At 40.5% G+C, this 22,149-nt stretch overlaps 1 protein-coding gene across 3 annotated transcripts; it reads left to right on the top strand.

Moving 5' to 3' along the window:
* The first annotated feature begins 353 nt into the window (after window positions 1-353).
* asb18 (ankyrin repeat and SOCS box containing 18) lies at window positions 354-16,782 on the top strand. Of its 3 annotated transcripts, XM_082175242.1 has the most exons (6): window positions 9,751-9,826; window positions 10,286-12,230; window positions 13,523-13,790; window positions 14,180-14,693; window positions 14,907-15,020; window positions 15,243-16,782. In XM_082175242.1, the coding sequence occupies exons 2-6, from the start codon at window positions 11,957-11,959 to the stop codon at window positions 15,426-15,428; spliced, it is 1,356 nt and encodes a 451-aa protein (XP_082031368.1). In that variant the 5' UTR covers window positions 9,751-9,826; window positions 10,286-11,956; the 3' UTR covers window positions 15,429-16,782. The 3 variants fall into 3 exon arrangements, with proteins under 3 accessions (XP_082031370.1, XP_082031369.1, XP_082031368.1); XM_082175244.1 differs by lacking the exons at window positions 9,751-9,826; window positions 10,286-12,230 and adding an exon at window positions 354-630; XM_082175243.1 differs by lacking the exon at window positions 10,286-12,230 and having other exon boundaries at window positions 9,023-9,826.
* Window positions 16,783-22,149: the final 5,367 nt, after the last annotated feature.

The raw sequence follows: 22,149 nt of genomic DNA, 5'->3' as shown, positions 1-22,149 counted from the left end.
CTCAGTGTCTATAATCCACCTCTCTTAACACTGCACTGTATTTAGAAGCGTCTCCTAAAGATTGTTTCAGTGAATGCTTACACATGGAGAAGTCCTTGCATTGTAGCCTATGTTTAAAACTTTCTGAAGTTGCACCAAATATTCCATTATATTGCGATTGTGATAATACACTTTATTAGCCTAATCCATGTTTCTTTGCTTGCTCCACTCTTGTATGTCTGACTGAGATTTCACATTGGTTTTGACGTGATATGCTAACGTCAGTCTTATAAACATTTAGATCAACTTACAGTCGGACCTGTCTATATTTAGATGTAGGCCTAACCACCGAGAACAACAACAGATGCGCAGCATATGACACTTATTACAGTCTTCGGCATTGTATGGAAGGGGAAAACCCTATAACAGTGACAGTGTTGTGAAACAATTTGTCAGACGACATTGTATTGGATTACCCTGTTGAATCAGAATTTGTACAGGCTCTTAAAGAAGCACAAAGTAAGGACTCTACATGTGTGCAGACCCTTCTCACAGAGGCAAGCAAAGAAAACCCAAATATCATCATAGAGTTGTCAAATGATGATTGGATGAAAGACCCTGATGTCGAGCTCCCCCCAGTTATGCCGTTGGGTAAGTACAACACAGCCCTGCTCTTATTTGATCTTGAAAATGTATGATGGAAAACAAAATGTTTTTCTAGAGTTAGAATTTCAAACTTATAGATATTTCAAAATGAACAGATTTCTTTCTTCCGTCAATCAAGGGAGACCGGTTATGGTTGTAACATGGGGAGAGTTGTAACACCACCAATTCCACCAACCAGAGATAAACTAGGAGTTCTATGATAATTTCAGTTTACTCACTTCCTCCCAGATCCTATAAATGGTTTCCAAGGCTGGAAATAGGCACATGCATATTTTATAAAGAAAAAAAAAAAGATTTTGTGGTAAGAATGAATTTTTTGGGGGCCAAATTTTGTTTGGCATTTATAATCATTAAACTTGTATTAGATAGTTTCGCAGGCTAATTTCAAACCAGTACTCTAATATGGCTAGTTAAACACCCAACAAACACAAAACGTTCCCCTATACCGTTATTTTTTGTTTTTGTTTTATAGAACCAAATAGCCTAATAACACTCTAAGAATGTTCTTTTAGGTTAAATTTTTTTAGCAATCATAACATTTCCAGAACATTGCTGGGTGGTTCTTTTTAAATAACCTAAACATAACTTCGACCAAAATAATTGTAATTTGTAGGTTATTATTTTTCAACCATAAAATAACATTTCCAGAACGTTGCAGGGTGGTAATTTTAAATAACCAAAAAAACAACTTATACAGAACATCCCCTAATGGTTATTGAGAAGCTCAAGTTTAGCTAAATGCTTTATTGTCACTCCCACGTCCTAAAATTAATTAAATGAAATTAAAATGAAATAAAGTTGTATGACTCTATACATCTGTAATAATTACACATAATTAGTTTTGTAAATAGTTTGTAAAGTGTGTAAATGCATTTGAGTGGAATGATATTTCATGTTTCAATAATTCAGTCTTAAAAAGCAACCTTTAGGGTCCATTTGCATAAGCTGCTTGCTTATGCTGCGTTCACACCGGACGGCGGACGCGAATAGAGCGTCAAATTCGCGCCTGCCGCGTCTAGTTTGACGCTTGACCACTTTAGCCCCGTTCACACTGCCAGCGATTTTGTCGCTGCATGTCGCTAGTCTCTGTACTGTGAAGTCGCTTGTGGGCGTTCATAGTGCTGTCGCTCTAATGTGACTGGTAGACTGCACGTCTGGCCATATCTATACAAAATACCATCACAAGTGATATATACAACTATATCATTTTAATTTGACTAGGATTTAGGCTCAAAAGAAACAGTATGCTGTTGGGAGAGTGTTTTTATATTACCACAGCAGTGTTCAGTGGATTAAATCATTTAGCCTACTGGATTAACGATCGATCAATCAACAGATTAACTCATACTGTCATAAATTACTAAAACGTCATTCGAATTTGACAAATAATCAATTTTCTTGTCCCTAATAGTCAACATAATGCAGGGGAAACTGTAAAATGATCTGCAGCAGTGCTAAACTTGCATCATAATTACAACACTCGAACTAAATGTGTGAATTAAACTCACTGAGACTGTCGACAGTTTCTTTTCCATGCATCATTTTATTATATCCATGTATGTGGTTACAGTCAAATCATATAAAACAGTGAAATCGCCCTCGAACTCTTCTGTCTTGCCTGCACTCGAGACGGTGACGTGAGCTGAGCTCCTCTGAAAGTCTTCTTTCCTATTGGTTGTCGCTCGCGAAAATCGCTTCTCATTTGCATAAAGTTGAAATTTCTGAACTTTTGTCGCGCGTCTCGTGTCGCTTCTGTCGCACATTCTGTCGCACATTCTGTCGCCAACGGTCACTGTCGCTCGTGTCGCCGGAAGTCGCCAGCGCTCCATTAAAATGAATGGGATCATGTCGCTTTGTCGCTGCGTGTCGCTGGCAGTGTGAACGGGGCTTTTGTGTTAATTCGCGTGTCTAACGCGCGTAAAAACAAAAGTTTGAAGCGAAATTTACGCGCGTCAGAGGTGAAAGTTTTGGCGGCCATCTTTTTTAGATGTTTATCGAGCATTAGCGTTAGCATTAATCGAGAGAGTCACCGCTCGTATATGCTCTGGAGAGCAGAAACAGCTGCGTAGGGGACATCGTCGCTGTACTCGGGTCCACCAGACCCTCCGGAGGGTTTCAGGAGTTTCACAATTTGCTCCAGGAGCTAGGTTTGGTGGACATAACGGTGAGGACGCTGACGAGGACAGCGTAGGCCGTATAAGGCCTCGGCCTCGAGTGGTCGCTGCCTGTCGAGCCCGCGCTCTACAGCCCGGCGCGAGGTTCACCCTCGCCCGCACCCACCTAATCTGTCATTTATTTTTGTTTTGATAATAAATGGAGTCAGCCTCCAAAAGTGAAACCTGTCCTGTGATTTTTGTTTTTATACACTAAATTGTGTTTGTTGTCTTTACATTAGAATAATAATGTTTCATATAATCTAGAATAGATATGGAATAAATAGCATTCAATACAAAATGAGTATCTCTCATATATTGAAATCGAGTTTTTATGTGAAAGATTTGCTTTGTTGTGCATTTTAGTCATATTACAAAATAATTTATTGAGGCCAAACATAAAATAACATTATAAACTGTCACTTCACCACGTGACAGCAGCAAGCAGGCTCCTGATTGGTTAACGCGGCGCGAATTCACGCAGAAGTTCAGATTTTTCAACTCGGGCGGCAGACGCGAATTCGCATCAAACCCGTGAATGCACAAATAGCACTAATAAAATCATTCGCGCGTAACGCGCTTAACGCGCCAGACGCTCAATTCGCGCTATTCGCGCGAACTTGACGCGCGAATGAGGCGTATTCGCGTCTACCGCGTCGCGCTCTACACCTCATTCGCGCCGCAGGAATTTTTTACGCGCGTAACGCGTCTTTGCATTGACTTAACATTGAAATCACTCGCGCCTGACGCGCTATTCGCGTCCGGTGTGAACGCACCATCAGTCTCACAAATTTGTTGTCTATACGTTTTTTCTTTAAGACTAGTCATACCATTTTTTAAGTGAGTTATAGGAAAATTTCAATTGGAATAATTTGAGACCAAAAACCATGCTTGTGTTTATGTAACTTGCCCCGGTTTGTAACACAGGGCCCTTCTCCATGTTAAGTAAGGGATAATGTAGAGCGAGGCGGTTGTTATAGCGAATACAACCCCGACAGGCTGATCAGGTTGTATTCGCTATAACAACCGCCTTGCTCTACATTATCTCGCATTATCAACATGGCTACCTACCAAATAAATCAATAATTTGACACCAAAGATTTAAGATTTGATTTAAAAAGGAGTTTATTGATTTAAAAACGATTGTATTGCTTCCGCTAAAGAAAATAGTCCGTTCCGTCTTTACGTTTAGAATCCTGCGTCCATAGCAACGTTTTTCATGGCAACGGTGTGTTATACTTAGCAGCGGTCTGTTACCAAGAAATAACAGACCGCATTCTACATTAGAATTCAACCAAGCCATGTAATAAATGTGTCTAAAAGACCCCTGCATGAAACCAACACTGCTTGTTGCTTATCAACATGAAAATAACAAACCATTAATTTGAATTTGTCCTCATTGTCCTCATCAGTACAGCCATAAAATACCCATGTCATGATTCTGCCTTCTTGTCTTTGATTTTCTCTTGTCTTGCGGCAGAATCATGACAGGCCCATGTTTCATGTGCAGCACATGGCCATTTGTTTGGCCATGTGCTTGCGTTGTCTCGTCCCCTAGCCCCGCCCCCTTGTTATCCTCGTTTTGTCATTATTGCTTTACCCATTATCACCTGTGTTCCTGATTATTTGTTCCCTATTTAATCCCCTCATGTCTGCTGTAGGGTTGGGTACCGAAACCCGGTTCCAATAGAGAACCGGTTCCGACGTAAACGGTAGTATCGAGACCGAATAAGAGCAACTTTCGGTGCCTGATTTCGGTGCCTGACTTTTTTCACCGCCCCCTATAAAACATCTCGCGGCATGAATGATCCAATAACAAAACATCTCCAGTTAACCAGCAGAGCATTCATTTAGTTCGTTTGTTAAATAAGAGACGATCTAGCGCTCTGATCTAGCGATCTGCGATCAGTGGCGCGGATTCTTGTGGCTCGCGCACACCGCACTTTCTTCACGCGCGCTTCAATACGTTGGACGCGGACGCGCTTCAATACGTTGCAGAGATCGATCTATTTATGAGGCGTCGTCTAGTATGTGCGCGGAGAGTTTGTGTGTGTGTGCTCGCGTCTCAGATGAGTATGTGCGCGAGTGTGTGTGTGTGTGCTCGCGTCTCAGATGTATGTGCGTGAGTTTGTGTGTGTGTGTGTGTGTGTGTGTGTGTGTGCTCGCGTCTCAGATGAGTATGTGCGTGAGTTTGTGTGTGTGTGAGCTCGCGTCTCAGATGAGTATGTGCGCGGAGAGTTCCGCGCGTCTCGTGTGTGTAGAGTTTGTGTGTGTGTGTGTGTGTGTGCTCGCGTCTCAGATGCGTATGTGCGCGAGTTTGTGTGTGTGTGTGTGTGTGTGTGTGTGTGCTCGCGTCTCAGATGAGTGTGTGTGTGTGTGTGTGTGTGTGTGTGTGTGTGTGTGTGTGTGTGTGTGTGTGTGTGTGTGTGTGTGTGTGTGTGTGTGTGTGTGTGTGTGTGTGTGTGTGTGTGTGTGCTCGCGTCTCAGATGAGTATGTGCGCGGAGAGTTCTGGTGAAATAAAAAAATATAGCCTAATGCACACAAAGTGTCCCTGCTTGATTTACAACCACTGATGAGCATAATCGGTTTAAAAAAACAACAACAACAACAAACAAAAAACTACGAATGTGGATTAGAACCCAAAACCTCTGACATTCTTGACTAAAGTTCAAGTTCAGCTGCAGTGTTCCTCTTCGGGTAAGTCTAGTATTTTAATGCCAACTGCAAATCTTGCATATCAAGTATGAAGTATATCAAGTATATGAGGCTATACTATGTGTGTTAAATATTTCTGCTCAGTGTCAGATATTTCTCTGTTTTGTAAAAGTCTATAATATATAATACGTAATATAATATATAATATATATAAATAATATGAGAAGAAAATTTTTTGATCTTAACTTAAGTGTTTTCGGCTACATCAGTAGCCTTTTAAACGGCACAATTTTTTATTTAATCAGAAATCAGAAAATCTTTTTCAGAAAACACACACAGGTATTATTTTTTTGATAAAGTGTGTGCGGTTTCGTTTTCTTAAGTACCGGTTTAAGAACCGTTTAAGCACCGGAACCGTTTGAAAAATACCGAGTAAGTACTGGTATCGGATAAAACCCAACCGATACCCAACCCTAGTCTGCTGTCTTGTGTCGGTTCATTGTCGATCAATTTCATACTTTGTGTGATCACTTTGTGAGTATTCCTGTCCAGTGAAGTTCTGATCCTGTATTTGTTGTTAATTTGTAGTCTAGTTACGTCAAGTCTATGTCATAGTCTAGTTAGTATTCCTAGTCCTGTCTTGTCCTGTTTTGCCCCCTCGTGGGCTTTGTTTTCCCTGTTTTTTCCTATAATAAATTGTGTTTAGTGTACTTTGTCTGCGCCTGGGTTCTCCTTCCTCATCCACATAACAGAATGAACCGACCAATACTGAACCCAGCAGACAGTATGTCCTTTCCTGCCAAGCGACAATCTTTTGAAGGGACCCGGTTGGTCGTGTTTCGCGGGATCCGTGGAGGCCGCAGTAGAGGAGGTGATCGAGGGGGTTCTACAAGGTCTTCTTCTGCTTCGCTACCTGTGATCCCAGAGGGTCGCGTCCTGGCCGTTGTTGCCTATGGTGATAAGGCCGGTTCCACTTCTCCTGAGGCCCCTTCTGCTCCCATTGTTCTCCATGGTAAACGAGGGAGACGAGTTTCCTGGGATTCCCCGTCTGAGTCTTCCTCGACCGAGTCAGCGCTGCCCGAGAACGCCATCCCTGCTCCTGTTACGGTTCCAGCTGAACATCTCCAACTGGTCGCTAGCCCAGCTACAGATTCGGCTTCGCGTTCAAGGAGAAAGAAGAGGAGAAAGGGAGCCTCTCGCTCGTCATCTCTAGCTACTGCAAGCGCTGTTCCAGAGCCCGCTCCTGCAAGCGCTGTTCCAGAGCCCGCTCCTGCGAGCGCTGTTCCAGAGCCCGCTCCTGCGAGCGCTGTTCCAGAGCCCGCTCCTGCGAGCGCTGTTCCAGAGCCCGCTCCTGCGAGCGCTGTTCCAGAGCCCGCTCCTGCGAGCGCTGTTCCAGAGCCCGCTCCTGCGAGCGCTGTTCCAGAGCCCGCTCCTGCGAGCGCTGTTCCAGAGCCCGCTCCTGCGAGCGCTGTTCCAGAGCCCGCTCCTGCGAGCGCTGTTCCAGAGCCCGCTCCTGCGAGCGCTGTTCCAGAGCCCGCTCCTGCGAGCGCTGTTCCAGAGCCCGCTCCTGCGAGCGCTGTTCCAGAGCCCGCTCCTGCGAGCGCTGTTCCAGAGCCCGCTCCTGCGAGCGCTGTTCCAGAGCCCGCTCCTGCGAGCGCTGTTCCAGAGCCCGCTCCTGCGAGCGCTGTTCCAGAGCCCGCTCCTGCGAGCGCTGTTCCAGAGCCCGCTCCTGCGAGCGCTGTTCCAGAGCCCGCTCCTGCGAGCGCTGTTCCAGAGCCCGCTCCTGCGAGCGCTGTTCCAGAGCCCGCTCCTGCGAGCGCTGTTCCAGAGCCCGCTCCTGCGAGCGCTGTTCCAGAGCCCGCTCCTGCGAGCGCTGTTCCAGAGCCCGCTCCTGCGAGCGCTGTTCCAGAGCCCGCTCCTGCGAGCGCTGTTCCAGAGCCCGCTCCTGCGAGCGCTGTTCCAGAGCCCGCTCCTGCGAGCGCTGTTCCAGAGCCCGCCACTGCGAGCGCTGTCCCAGGCGCTGTCCCAGAGCCCGCTACTGCAAGCGCTGTCCCAGAGCCCGCTACTGCAAGCGCTGTTCCTCAGCCCACTGCCGTGAGTGCTGAGGAGAAAGCTGCGGCCGATTCAGCTGCTGAAGCAGTTCTTCAAGCCGTATCAGCCCATCAAGACTTACCTGTTGTTGTCGCGGCAAAGACCTTATCTAATTATCTGTCACGTCTAGTCAAGATCCTTGAGGTCCCTGTCAGTCCTGTCAAGTCCTCTAGTCCTGAATCCACAGCTGCAAGAGATCCGGTTCCTGAGTCAGCTGCAGCCAGTGTTGATCTGAAGCCCGCTACTGCAAGCGCTGTTCCTGAGCCCGCCACTGCAAGTGCTGTCCCAGCTAATGTGTCCAGTCCCGTCCCAGCAGATGTGTCCAGTCCCGTCCCAGCAGATGTGTCCAGTCCCGTCCCAGCAGATGTGTCCAGTCCCGTCCCAGCAGACAGGAGGATGTCTGTGTCCAGTCCTGTCCCAGCAGACAGGAGGATGTCTGTGTCCAGTCCTGTCCCAGCAGATGTGTCCAGTCCTGTCCCAGCTAATGTGTCCAGTCCTGTCCCAGCTAATGTGTCCAGCCCCGTACCAGCTGTCACCCGACCTCTGTTTGTTTCCCCGGACACCCCTGTCACCACTTCACCCCGGTCTGTTTCCCCTAAGACTGTTCCTCGTGTTTCCCCATCCAAGTCTGCCCGGACTCCTCGTCCTCAGCCATCGTCCTGTCAACCCAAGACCCCTAGTCCACCTGTTCACCCTGGACTGCCCCCTAAGAACTTTGTGTTTCCTCCACCTCCCTTGCCTTGTTTATTGTATTTGATATGTCACCCCAATCCTGTCATTGTTTATTCATGTTTGCCGTTGTTGTTGTTTGTCATGTTTTGTTGGTTTGTGTCCTTGTCTCAGTCTGTCATGTCACGTGTTTAGTGTTCCCTTAGGGAGCGTCTGGAAGCCGCTCCTTAGGGGAGGGGTTCTGTCATGATTCTGCCTTCTTGTCTTTGATTTTCTCTTGTCTTGCGGCAGAATCATGACAGGCCCATGTTTCATGTGCAGCACATGGCCATTTGTTTGGCCATGTGCTTGCGTTGTCTCGTCCCCTAGCCCCGCCCCCTTGTTATCCTCGTTTTGTCATTATTGCTTTACCCATTATCACCTGTGTTCCTGATTATTTGTTCCCTATTTAATCCCCTCATGTCTGCTGTCTTGTGTCGGTTCATTGTCGATCAATTTCATACTTTGTGTGATCACTTTGAGTATTCCTGTCCAGTGAAGTTCTGATCCTGTATTTGTTGTTAATTTGTAGTCTAGTTACGTCAAGTCTATGTCATAGTCTAGTTAGTATTCCTAGTCCTGTCTTGTCCTGTTTTGCCCCCTCGTGGGCTTTGTTTTCCCTGTTTTTTCCTATAATAAATTGTGTTTAGTGTACTTTGTCTGCGCCTGGGTTCTCCTTCCTCATCCACATAACAACCCAAGTATGTCATCAGCTGTTTGGGAAATGTTTTAAATTGTATAACATGTGAGGTCAGCTAATGACTACTTTCACATGCACCTACACAACTGCATTGGAACTGCCTATAAAAACAATCAAAACCTTAAAGCCATATGTTAAATGTTTTGACTTAATTCAAGTAATCAGCACATAATGCTAAATAAACTAATGAGTTTTCATCAAGGAGAAATTGATGCCCTTTCACTTATCACTGGAATTATAGTTAACAGCTCAGGGCACTTTTGGAATTAAGGTCACAAGGTAAAGCACCTGTGTGGATCAGATTCCGGGCAGCTGTGTGGCCAGTCTGATTGGAGGACAATGCTGTCACACCTCATGATTTGTTGAAACGGAGAGTTGGATTCTATTCCTGGCTGGTTTAGTGGTGATATCACCAGCAATGCTTTCCACTCAGCTGTGCATCTGGCATATTTATCGAACTCAGCCTCTGTGTTGTTGCTGAAAACAATAATCAAGGCATCCTTGACATGCAATTGCCCTGCACTGATCACATGTCATTTGTACTAAAAATACAGGATATAGAGCAACAGTGATAATATAAATAGCCATAAAAACGGACAGGTAAGAAGTGGAAAGGGTTGTCAATATTAGCCATGCTCTCCCAAGGCGCTGTGAGTCGAAAGGCCACGTTCTTGACAGAGAGAAGGCGGTCGTCTTTAGAAAAGACCAAAGGTCATAGAAAACCAGGGTTGGACTTTCTTTGTCCCCCTGTTCTCGATGACCTGTTAACTCACCACTGGAGGGACATTCAGGATGGATTCTCTGATCCAGAGCAACTGAACAAAGTGTTAGAGTTTCAGAGTGATGAACTGCTGTGGACTGCTCAGAAACAGGGTGAGTCAGATCTGATGAATAGGATATCAAATATTATTTTAGGGAAGGCAATGAAGAATTGTTTATATTTCAGCATCATTACTTTGGTCTGAAGTGTGAATAAATGTGTAAACTCAGCTTTGTGCATTCATAATGTTTCAGAGAGGACTTTTGCTAATTAAAATAGACAAATTCAATGATATTCATATCAGTCATGTTCTTGAGTTTCAATATCCTGCTGAAAGGCAGCATATGTTGTGCATCTGTTGTGAATAACACCAACCAACATATGTTGAAGTTTGGATACTGGTTCCCAGAATTGGATTCAGGTATGCTGGTGCAATTAACTGGCTTCTTAAATAGCTTAAATAGGTTTAGTGTTTGTTTTGTTTTGTGCAGGACTAGTGGGTGCAGCAAATCAATGTTGTTCACCAGCAAAAAGAGCTAGTCAGTGATGCCATTTCTTTTTCTTTTTTCTAGTGAACAACATTGTTTTGCAGGTCAACCAGTTATACCCTTCCAGCAAAGAACCAGTTTGGACCAGCATGAAGGGCTGATCTTTTTAGCAGTCTCATTCTGACATCACATGTAGAAATCATATTCTAAATAAACTAATATAATGTATTAAAGGGATAGTTCACCCAAAAAAGAAAATATGTCATTATTGTTCTTTTGTCATTTGAAACTGTAAGACTTTCAATAATCTTTAAAACACACACTTGGTTTAACTTTGTTAAACTTGGTTAAATCCAAGTCTTCTAAAGAGACGAGATCACTTTATATGATAAACAGATTTAATTTATGCCTTTATTTGCATATAAACATTGATCATTGCACATATTTTGAGCACATAAGCTCAACTGTCCTTGGTTGATTTTCATTTAAAAAAATCTTCCATTTGTGTTTCAAAGATGAACGAAATGACATGAGAATGACGTGAGGGTGAGTAAATAATGAATTTCCAATTGAATTTGACAGTCTAGTGACCAATAATCAAATTTTGCCAATGATCTGCTGTAAATTTGGACATCAACTGGATATGAGGACTTCAGATGCAAAAGCCTCTAAGTGCCATCTGAAATTTCCTTCTAGAATGATAATTTTTATCAAGCTTGTATGTTCAGTTATTTCACTTTATTGTCACCTATATTGTCATTAAAGTGAAATTACTGAACTTAAATATACGAGTTTGATAAAAATGTCATTTTAGAAGAAAGTTTCAGATGGCACTTAGAAGCTTTTGTATATATATATAAATTATAATTATAATGACATACGACATAAACAAGTCATGCTGTAATCCGGGCTTCGACTTCGGACAGCGCGTCTGCTAGTAAACTCCCCTCACATTCCCCACTCACTCTTGATGAGACAGGCGTCTTTCATGAGACACACTGACATTTTGAAGCTTTTCATGCAAGGATAACAAAGCTTGCGTCTTTTAAAATAGACTAAACTTGCCACGCTCTACAAGTCTTTTATCACTTAGAAAGCCTTTAACTCACAGCATTGTGCTTCACACTGTCTGTGGGCGGATGGCACATTACTGAGGTGAGGAATCTGTGTGGAGTTGACACAGGATTTCTAAGGGATTGTGGTAATCTTCTGTGCATATGAATGTCATGCACAGATCAATACTCGAGAGCCCTGATCCCTGTTTGGTTCGGTCTCCATGCAACACTTCTACTACTCATTCTGCAGATTCCAGTAAAGATTTTCCTGGTGTGCCCTCACAATAAATGATCTCATACAACCCACAGATTATGCTATTGCAATTAAACTCTCTGCTTCTACTATAAATATCTAACCTGTTACGCTATAGGCACTTTTTGGCATAGGCTACATGGTAGTAGCATATAAAATTTGATTCGTTTAACAGAGCATGTCTTAACTGTCCCTGAAAGATGGGTCTATTATTCAAATAAAACAAAAGTCTACAAATGGACATAGATGTTTGCAGCTCAAAGGATTTAGCATCTATCTCATACATCAACAACTAAAAATGGCGCCAGTAAGCTATGACCAACTGATGGAGAACAATGGCTTACTAAAAATAGAGGCAAAAAGTGCTTGAAGCCATAGGAAAACATGACTAGCACTATATAAACTCAAGTCCTTGAAAGCATAGGCCATTTGAGAAGTTAGGCGGAGATGCTAAGAACTATGTGCTTTGAGAACCTCTGTTCAACTGTGCAGCTGAATGGATGGCAGGCTCTGCTGGATGATAACTGTGAGTTAGGACAAGATCATTGGGAAAGAGCTCATTTACGCTCCTTGTGGCTCTATAGAGCTGTAGTGAAGGGAGACTCCAGAGGGCTTCGAACCCTCCTTAAAAGGAACTATATTGATGTTGATGTGTTTTACAATGTGAGCCGGGAGGAACTCGAGTGGAAATCTCACACAGAAACCACATTTGGACCCTCAGGTAAAACAGTCATTTGTGGGACAGGTATTTTGAAAATATTGTACTTTTTTTGTGTTGTGTTGTTGGATAAAACAAAGATTGAGTTTACTCCCAGTTGATAACAGAGATTAAATATTTTATTTTGCTACTGTGGAGCATTTATAATTTCAGATTTGTTTTAGATGTATTATTTCTCTATTATTTTATATTTTGAGTATTTTAAAATCTATTATTTTAAGACTTTATTGTAGTATTCCTACTCTTATTACTTTATTTCATTAATATTATTTTATTTACTTTTTTAGAATCTATTCTGAAATGTACTACTGGTCAAAAGTTTGGCGCCAGTACAAATTATTATTAATATATATATATATATATAATGTATTTTTTTTATTTTTTTTTGAAAGAATGCTCTTATACTCACCAAGGCTGCATTTATTGATTATTTTAATTTATTTTAAAATGTAATATTCATGTGATGGCAAAGGTGAATTGTCAGCATCATTACTCTTGTCTTCAGTCAGTGTCACATTATATAAGTGACATTTAATAAGTCCTCATTTTAACATTTTGTCTTATTTTCTGTAAGATTCAGCGTTAGCGACCCGGAGCTACATCTAACACAGATGGTTCTCTACCTGTCACGATAATATAAAACTCTTCTGATATTAGAGTAAAAATTACAGAAGAATAAAGTAAAGCATATTGTTACCTTTTGGAGCTTGGAAGTGTTTTATACCATCTTCACTGTCCTCGTCAGAGCTCATTTCACATTCAGCATCTGGCTCATATTCACAATCTCAAACATATTCTCAAAACTATCATTTTCAAAATATTTTGATCGCTGAAAGCTTCTTCACCAGATCCACCATCAAATGACAGTGACACTATTGATTGTGTTCAGTACTTGCTCTGCAGTAAATCGCTGAGCCGTTTCAAGTTTTGATGATCTGTTTTTTAGTTTTGTTTTTGCCTACAGTTACTCACTTCATCATTGTGTATCAGACATTGCTACCTTGTGGAATACAGTGAATAATTGCACTTATTCAGTCATCAAAGATTCAATTATCGTTGTGCAGAAAAAATATATACTTACACTGTTACACACCTCGCGTAATTTTTACAATAATGGGAATACAGGCATTACTTTTATACATTTTCTTGCTATAATGTTTATAATGAATTGATTGAGGAATTCTAAGAAGGAATATACTTTAAAAAATGAACGAGGAGGAAGGTAGTGAATGACGTTTAAAGGTTAAAAAAAACATATCACAGTTGTGATTGTCTTGTAATACTTCCCATTTCAGGTCTTTGGTCTTTGGAGTACAAAAGAGAACTGACAAGCCCACTGTGTATTGCTGCTGCACAAGGTTTCTCTGAATGTCTACAGTATTTACTGGAGCACGGCGCACACCCCAACCTTCTCGCAGGAGGAAAAGCGGCACTTCATGAGGCCTGTGTTAACGCCAACACTGAATGTGTAGAGCTGCTGCTGGAACATGGAGCTAATCCTAACCAGATTACAGAGGAGGGACTGACTGCCTTACATCTCTGCAGAACACCACAATCACTACGGTATCATCATTTGAAAATCATACATACTACAGTATAGAATTAATACACCTTATTTTTTATCATTATCATGAGTATAATTCAAACGCAATAATAAAATACACTAAATTAAGTATATTGATAAGTATAAGTAATAAAGTATGAATATGTAGTCAAATGATGTGTTGTTTTACCTTAATAACTCATATGAAACTCATATTAATATTTTATCTTTAGTGCAAAATGTGCAGCAAGTTCTTCCCCCCGAAAATAATTACACCTATTGTTTTTGCAGTGCAAGCTGGATTATTCAAAAAGTAGGCCTATCTATAATAAATTTGAGGAAAAATCAGTTCAAGCTGCAGTGTGTGTATTCTCTCATATTGAGCATTTGCTGTACATTTTTATTGTAGTTGTGCAAAAGCCTTGGTGAGATATGGTGCCAAGGTGAACATACCCAGTGAGGAAGAGGAAGAAACGCCATTGCATGTGGCAGCTAGACACGGTCTGCCCCACCATGCACAGCTGTACCTACGATTCGGAACCTGTGTAAACCATAGCAGCTCTTCGGGTGAAACACCACTGGGGCTGGTTTGTGGAGTCGCACCAGAAACGACAGCCAACAGCGAAGATGAACGATACCTCGAGCTCTGTCATCTCCTCCTGGCCTATGGAGCAAACATTAATTTAGCTGATAAAGAACGCCGCAGTCCTCTACACAAGGCAGCCCGCAATGTTCAGCATAAGATGGTGGACCTTCTTTTGAATCATGGGGCTGATATCAATGCCATTGACTACAACGGATGTTCACCGCTATCTAGTGTTCTACAGAGCTCTGTGGTTCGGCAAGAATGGGAACCTCACATGGTTGTTCAGACCTTGTTAAATCACGGTTCCATTAAAGTCTGGCCACAAGCACTGCTAAAGGTGATCACTAATAACATTGGATAATAGCATTTTCAATACTCGACAAAAAAAACTCTTCTTATTTCATTACATAACATTTTCTTACTACTGAAAAAAAAGCTGATTTAAAGTCTTTTAATTTGCTGATGTCTCATGCATTTTCTATCTCTTTGATATGATCAGTTTTTGAAATTAATTATTGTAAGGGTTTTTTTTGGTTGTTTTTTTTTCAAGGTATTGACAGCCTGTGCAGGGGCACCTAAAACGGTGGAAATCCTGTTTAACTCATACACACATGTTCCTGTAACCTACAAATGGGTTGAGGCCATACCTGAGGATACCTTTCATGTGAGTCTCTTATCATTTCACCAGGATCTTTGCATTCATACTATATGAAACCTGTGTAAATATGATTTATAGCATAATTATTTCAAATACTGTGTAGCAAAACAAGGCTAAAGACTTAAAGGAAAATCAAATCAGCTTTGGAATGAGTCAATGCATGTTTGCATTATTGTACCATAGTGAAGCAAAATAAATAAATATTAATACATTGATTATTTTTTATAGCTTCACCAACCCTTTTATGAGTCTCTTTTTGCACTGGAGTATAGACCGCGTAGTTTACAACATCTGTGTCGGTCTGCACTGAGGAAACAGTTTGGGAAAAACTGCTACTCACTCATTCCCAGTCTCCCTGTGCCAAAGCCACTACAGCAGTATCTTCTTCTGGAACCGGAAGGGTACATTGACTAGAAGTAGAACCAGACCTTTTGGCAAATAAAACTTTAGATAACTTCTGAAGGCTTTTTTAGCGTTATAAATTAGTCTGACAAAGCTGACTGACTTACATTTCACTTGCAGTGAAAATAAAAATACAGTGATATTTTTAGAGATCTTTTTTTCTTTTTTTTTTTTACCTGTTTTTCACCTGTCATACAGTATATAGACTGATGTATTAGTGTAAGTAGGGTGAATTGCCCTAAAGTGGGCAAATGTCCGGTCATATATGAGGGTAAAGTAATCATCAAACAAGAAACACCTTGTGTGAAGACCACCCAAAGGTCAGTGACATAGCTATTTTTTGGCCTAATGTGTTATGAAATGTTTGTCCATCAAAAAATAGTATAACTTTGTATGTATAAACTATATTTTTTATATTTTTACCAAATTTCCTAGTGTCCCACTTTAAGAAATGTGGTTTCGATAAGTGGGACAGTATGATTAGCCAAATGTGGGACCGTACTTCAGTCAGTCAAAAATGTGTGGTGGGGCATGGTTTGTGGGACAAAAATGGTTATTTACAGGGTTTTAGTGTTGTTGTGCAATATTAGAATGAATTCTGACTCAAGGTTGGATCTAGGCTAAAGTTTGATCAATATATGTTTTTTTGGGGGGTTGGCAAGTTGCCAGATTTTATATTTTGCCTTCAAATAGGCCTATGCCTGTTGTGATTGTATGTATTTGTTGTTAAGTAAAATTAACTAGAGAACAGTCAGGAATTCTGACTGTGCATTTAACTGTTTTCTATAAGGCCTATGATAATAGTTGCTCAATGTCATTATAATAAATGCATCAAAACTATCATATTGTATTATTTGTCTAATGATGTTCAATTGTCCATGTTTCATCCATCCATAACCAAGAGAATCACTAACTTGAGAAGATTTCACTATTCTACATGAATCAAGGTGATTGTGGCCTTTTATCATAGACTTGTCAGTGTCCCACATTAGGGACACAACATTAAGGCTCTTAGTGTAAGTCATCTGAAATCATTTCTTTTATGAATGTGTAATCTGTATTTTCTTTTTTTATTTGATTAGGACACATCCTGGGGATTTTAAAATGATATTGGGTGTGTCTATTTAATGTTTTGGCTACACATGGCAATATGTCACATAAGTCTGAAATGCAAAAAATGTCCCATATTAGGGCAATTCACCCTAGCTTTACAATACATTTTATTGTTTGAATGGCAGTGTTATGTGTATGCTATGAATTCTTCTTTAGGCTTAATTTCTATAAATATGTAGTTACAGCTCATTTGATGTTTTTGCATAATTATTTAATTAAGAAATATTTTCCTTGTTTGTCCTCCAATAAAATAATATCTTTTGTCAAGTCTCCTTCATTTCTCAGAATAATTGTATGTTTGTGCTTTGTAAGGTGCACTGAGCAGTAGCTTCCCAGCAAACAGAACATTGGCACAACGTACCCAACCTTCCAACAACTTTTTAACAACATGGCCAAAAGGTTGCTATAACTACGTTGTGTGGTGAAAGTTGTTACAGCGTTGTCACAATGTTGACATTAAACCACCGTTGCAAAAAACAGCAATGCAAGTTTGAGAGGTGGCGCCCCGACAAATCTTGCAAGAAACAGGACTTGCTTTACGGCACGACGGCACGACGTCACATACATCAACAACATATGAAGCAGCCTCTATGGAAGACACTAGCAGGCATTTCAGACGTGAATCATGGCAAAGTCGACGAAGAAAGCGCGGTTGGAAGAGTCAAGGAAAAGAAAACTACGGCTCTGCGTGTTTGGCATTTACGACAGTTACGTTAAATACAAGTACTCCACAGCGACTAGGTGTCTTGACAACGGCCCTGTCCCAAATGGCACCCTAAGCACTTTCGTGACGTAATGCCGCTTTGAGTGTCGGGAAGAAGTCTGCTGCAGAGCCCGCATCAGTGCCCGCATCAGTGCCCGCATCAGTGCGGGCTCGGCAAAAGTGCGCATCGAGGGCGCATATCGACTGCAGAGGGGGCGCTCGCGAGCACCCTTCTGAGGCCTAAAATGCAGTAGCGGCTTGTCAATAGAGGGCGCTGGGGCGCCGCCCCCATCAAAATTCCAGAAATATACATGTATACAAAAATGATATAAAAATGAAATAAAAATAAAAAATAAAATAGTTTACTCATACAATGTAAGTAGTAAGAGCCTCGGCATTTAATAAAAACTGGCTTTAATCGGTTAACTATTTTCTTTATTATGTTTTTCAATAAGTTTCATGCGGTTTCATGTGAGAGGGACGCCGGACAAATGGATGTCTACGGAGTCCTTAAATTTTCGGGCAGCATGTGACCTGAAGCTGGTCTCTAATTGGTTTCTTAAAGATTCTCCTCCGGACTCAGGTCGCTGCGTCCCTGGCGAATCAGAATTGGTTTGGATACATGTTATTTTATCCAATCTGATTGGTTCTCCTCACCTGCCATTCAACTCAACGCTCTTTGCCACTACTGCGAGTGCGAGTCATGGTGCGAGTGCGCGGCAGCGCGGGCGACACCGTCACTCCGACTCCGTCTAAACCAACCCCCTGAGGTCTACGGTATCGCCGGCGATACCAGCTCGCTTTTTTTTTTGTCAATGTAAAAGAAACTCATAAATACTCTGTTGACTTTGATTTTCCATAGGAGTTTCATACATCAATCGATTCTGTTAAATGTGTATTATTTTTGTGTATACTCACAATAAAAACAAAGTGTTGTGCTTTTTGCCAAATAAAGAAAAATAAACACGAAGCGAGTTCTGCCTTCTCTCTGCCAGTGAAGTCCATTCTGAAACGCGTCCGAAAATGAACAATAACTGAGCGAATACTCAGTCAAACAGGCATACAGACACACAGGCATGAAGCTTGAATTTTCTTCTTTTAAATGAAGTAATTTATATAAAAAACAAATATTCTAATCTTGTGAAATCTGTATTAAAAGAGAGCGATTCCAGTCGAGCTCATCTCATCTCATTACGTTATAATCGGCCCCGCCCACGGAGAGCGCGCGCTATTCAAACGCAAATGACTGAGACGATCCCATACAAACTGTGAACGCCCCCATATCAGCTCGAGAAAACACATCAAGTTTATTCAGATAAGTGTACTTGTCTACACTGTCTCGCAGCGCTGTGAGGAATAATAATAATGGAAAACTTACCTCAGAAGTGCTGGTATTTCGAGGAGCAACGGATGGAATAATGTAGTAAGTTTTTTTTTTCATTCTCAAGTAGGCCTAAATCGCGTTTCTGTGTGAATGAATGAACGCAGAGATGCGCTGTTTACCACAACTCGCAAAAAGACGGTTTAAATTTGAATTGCGTTTCTGTGTGTGAATAAATGATCTGCTTTTAGCAAACTATTTAGCTATACTGAGTAAAATCGATTGAAATATGTTGAAATAAAATGTATTTGTATAAGCAACGTATTAAACTGCAAATTAACATTTATATTCCTTATAATAAAAACGAAAGACCTATGTTACAGACATATGAAAGACAACATTTCGTTGATTAGTTTTGGATAGATTACACATTTTTACTGTAAAATATCTGCCACCTCAAATAAGCTTTTGTTTGCCAATTTTTGCTAATATGTTAAATATAGTATGTTTTGTCAATGTAGGCTATATTCGAAGTTTGAAATATGTATGATAAAATGTATACTTTAGTTTTTACAAAGAAAGATTACACTTCAATTGTTGTTGTAATTGTAACCTTTTTAATAAAAAAAAATATATTTACAAGGTAGATGTAAACAAATTTTAAAAGGTAAATATAAGCATTTTCTTTAAATAATTTTTATTGTGTTTTATTATTGACAAATTTGGGGAGAGGATACATATTCCAAAACTGAAAATACAGTATGAGAATTAACTGCACAATTAATAGACATGTTTTCCTTGGATATTATACAATTTGCAAGCAAAATTTGTGAAAAAAAAAAAATTTGACATGCTTCCAACTGTGAACCAATTTGGTAGAATATATATACTGTATATATATTGCTCTTGCATTCTTTCTTGTGGCTATAGGTGACACACCTGGATGAATGGCTCATTAGGTATGCGGGCCCCATTGTCTCCTGAGGTGTGAACCACTACATATGCATGATGCTGTTGAATGGTTGACGCCCCTTGCGCATATTGCCTTTACAAACAAAAAGTGTTTTACAAGATTTAAATCAATGTATTGTGTTATGTGAATGATAAGGGCAGGATGATTTTCACATCATTTTGAAGAAAAAATTCTAGGCAAAGACATCAATTAGTCAAAAGTCTTATTGACACGTATTTAGTATGTGTTTTGTGGCCTTATTTCAGAAACTTTAGTTTTTAGTTTTTTCAATAACCATGCATAAACATTATTCTCTCAAAAATACAAACATGTACATGCATGTTGCTCACATATTATGGTAGCCCTGTTTGTGCTAAATAGAGTGTAATTATACCTTTGCCATTAATATGTTTATAAGCAACTGAAAAAAGCACAAATGTCAGGGCATGTCAGAACATCTCAAGGACCCCAAAAACCCCTCAGACCTCAGAGGTATAGCGGAGGATCTTTCCAAATTTTAGATAAGACCCGCCCTCTCCACTTTTTGAAAAGTTTGATTGATTCACCAGAATGATTGACAATTAGGAGGACCAATAGTTTAGACTACCCACCAGGAAGTAAAACATCCTCCGCTATACCTTTAAGTTGCTAGGCTGATCATTTTCGTAGAGAGAATGGCAGAAGTTAAACCAAATTCTGTCATTGATTTACAAAAAAAGAAAAGAAAAAAACCTTTCACAAGGCGTTCGCTGGAAGAAAAAAAAGGATAAAGGGTCCGACCGGACCAACCCGATTTACAGATCCAGCAGCAGGCCAGTGACAGAGGACGAAGCTACACCCGGCGCTTCACCAGCGCTTGTTATGAGAAACGGAGGTGGCTGGCTTTATTTGCTTGTATTTGTGATGCTGTTCAATTCATTGCATTGTTGTTCATGTCATGTATTTGTACTCAATATATAATCTAACTGTACATATCTGTTCTGTTACAGTTAACTGAAGTGTAGATCACATTTTGTAAAATTATATGAAAAAAAGATGATTGAAATAAATGATAAACTCTAAAATGTAATATTTTATCTTTTTCAGGTTTGATTCATAATGTAACATTATTTGAAAAAACTAAATTTCAGTACAAAAAAAAAATGTATTGTTAGAATTGTGATTTCATAATATTTAGATATGAATTCAACTGGAAAATCTTGTGAAAAGATATCTTTCAGTTAGTCAAATAGCATATAGTGGAGCTCTATACTAGCCATCTAGTAGCTAAAATTATCATTTTTTACTTTTAAAACTACATTTTACAAAATATGGGCAAAAAGTTTACACTAAACATGTAACATTATCCATGTTATCCCCATGAATGAAAGTTAGAAATATGGGTCTTTTATAAAGTGAATTTTGAACACACAAAAAAAAATTATCACCAGCCGCCACTGCTAAAATGACAAATGGGACACCCTACGGTCTCATGGACTTAATGGACATGCGCACGCGTCAGCCATTTTAAGTCCACAAGACCGAAAGTGCTTATGAATGTGTCATTTGGGACAGGGCCAACCACTGACTAGACCATGCACTAGACTCGAAAGCTGGGGCATGTTCAAGTTCAAAACGGTGCGCAACGTTTTGCTACGGTTTCCGGGTTGAACGTCATGTTTCCTGGAAACGGCGTGCACCGGTGTGCAACGGGGTTTGAGATACGTTTTCTCTTGTTTGGTGGGTGTGTCAGAACTGCAGTCCAATCAGCAGCAACATGTATATAAAACACGGGGTATTAAAGTGAACTTGCACAATGGGTTCAAGGAAAGTAATTTACAAATGTGTTCGATGCAGCTCGGTATACGCAACAACTGAGGATATTAGAAGACATGTTTGTCGTAAGTTTTATTGTAAAAATATAGGATATCAACATAATGATGTAGTTGTTTATATTTTTAGCTTCATTGCAAGTGTATGACATTTGGTATAGAAATAAACAATGGTAATTAAGTGCTTTTCCTAAAAATGAGAAAGAAAATACAGGGTATTAAAACAGTATGACCTACAAATAAAGGCAGTATGTGAGGCTAAATAGATGTATTTTAGTCTGAATTAGGTAAGATGTGTGCTTCCATTTCAGTTTCAGCAATCCCTTCACTCGATTGGGATGTTCTCTTTTGTTCTGGGCGGCAAGTGCAGTAACTGTAACATCGAGCATATTTTGTAGTATTAAACACATATTTATACCGACTTCATCAGGCTCAGAAAATTCTTCACAAAGAACACAAAGAATGAGCCTTCTCAGCTGCCATAGTTGCAACTCTTGCGTCATCAGAACAGTGTGTTCAACGCATCACCGTTTCTGTTTAAAAAACGTTGTGCAACGTTTTGAGGCAGTAGGCACGCCCTCACGTGATGCTGATTGGTCGATTGATAAACTTAAATCTGATTGGCTAAAGACTACGACTGATCCGTGAAGGAGGAGAGCACTGCCAGGAATGTCTCAAAAACACACACACACAAATCCAAGGTGATTCACAGGTGAATGACGATTTGCATATTCAGATTCAAGGATAAACTCATAAATTATATTCGAAGATTTTTTTTTTTACAGTTGTATATCTACGAATTGTGTTTTGCATTTGTGAAATGTATTTTATGA

Source organism: Leuciscus leuciscus, assembly GCF_965113295.1.
Source record: "Leuciscus leuciscus genome assembly, chromosome: 7".
Classification (NCBI taxonomy): Eukaryota; Metazoa; Chordata; class Actinopteri; order Cypriniformes; family Leuciscidae; genus Leuciscus; species Leuciscus leuciscus.
Note: the sequence above shows the minus strand (reverse complement) of the source record. Positions and strands in the feature narration are given on the sequence as shown.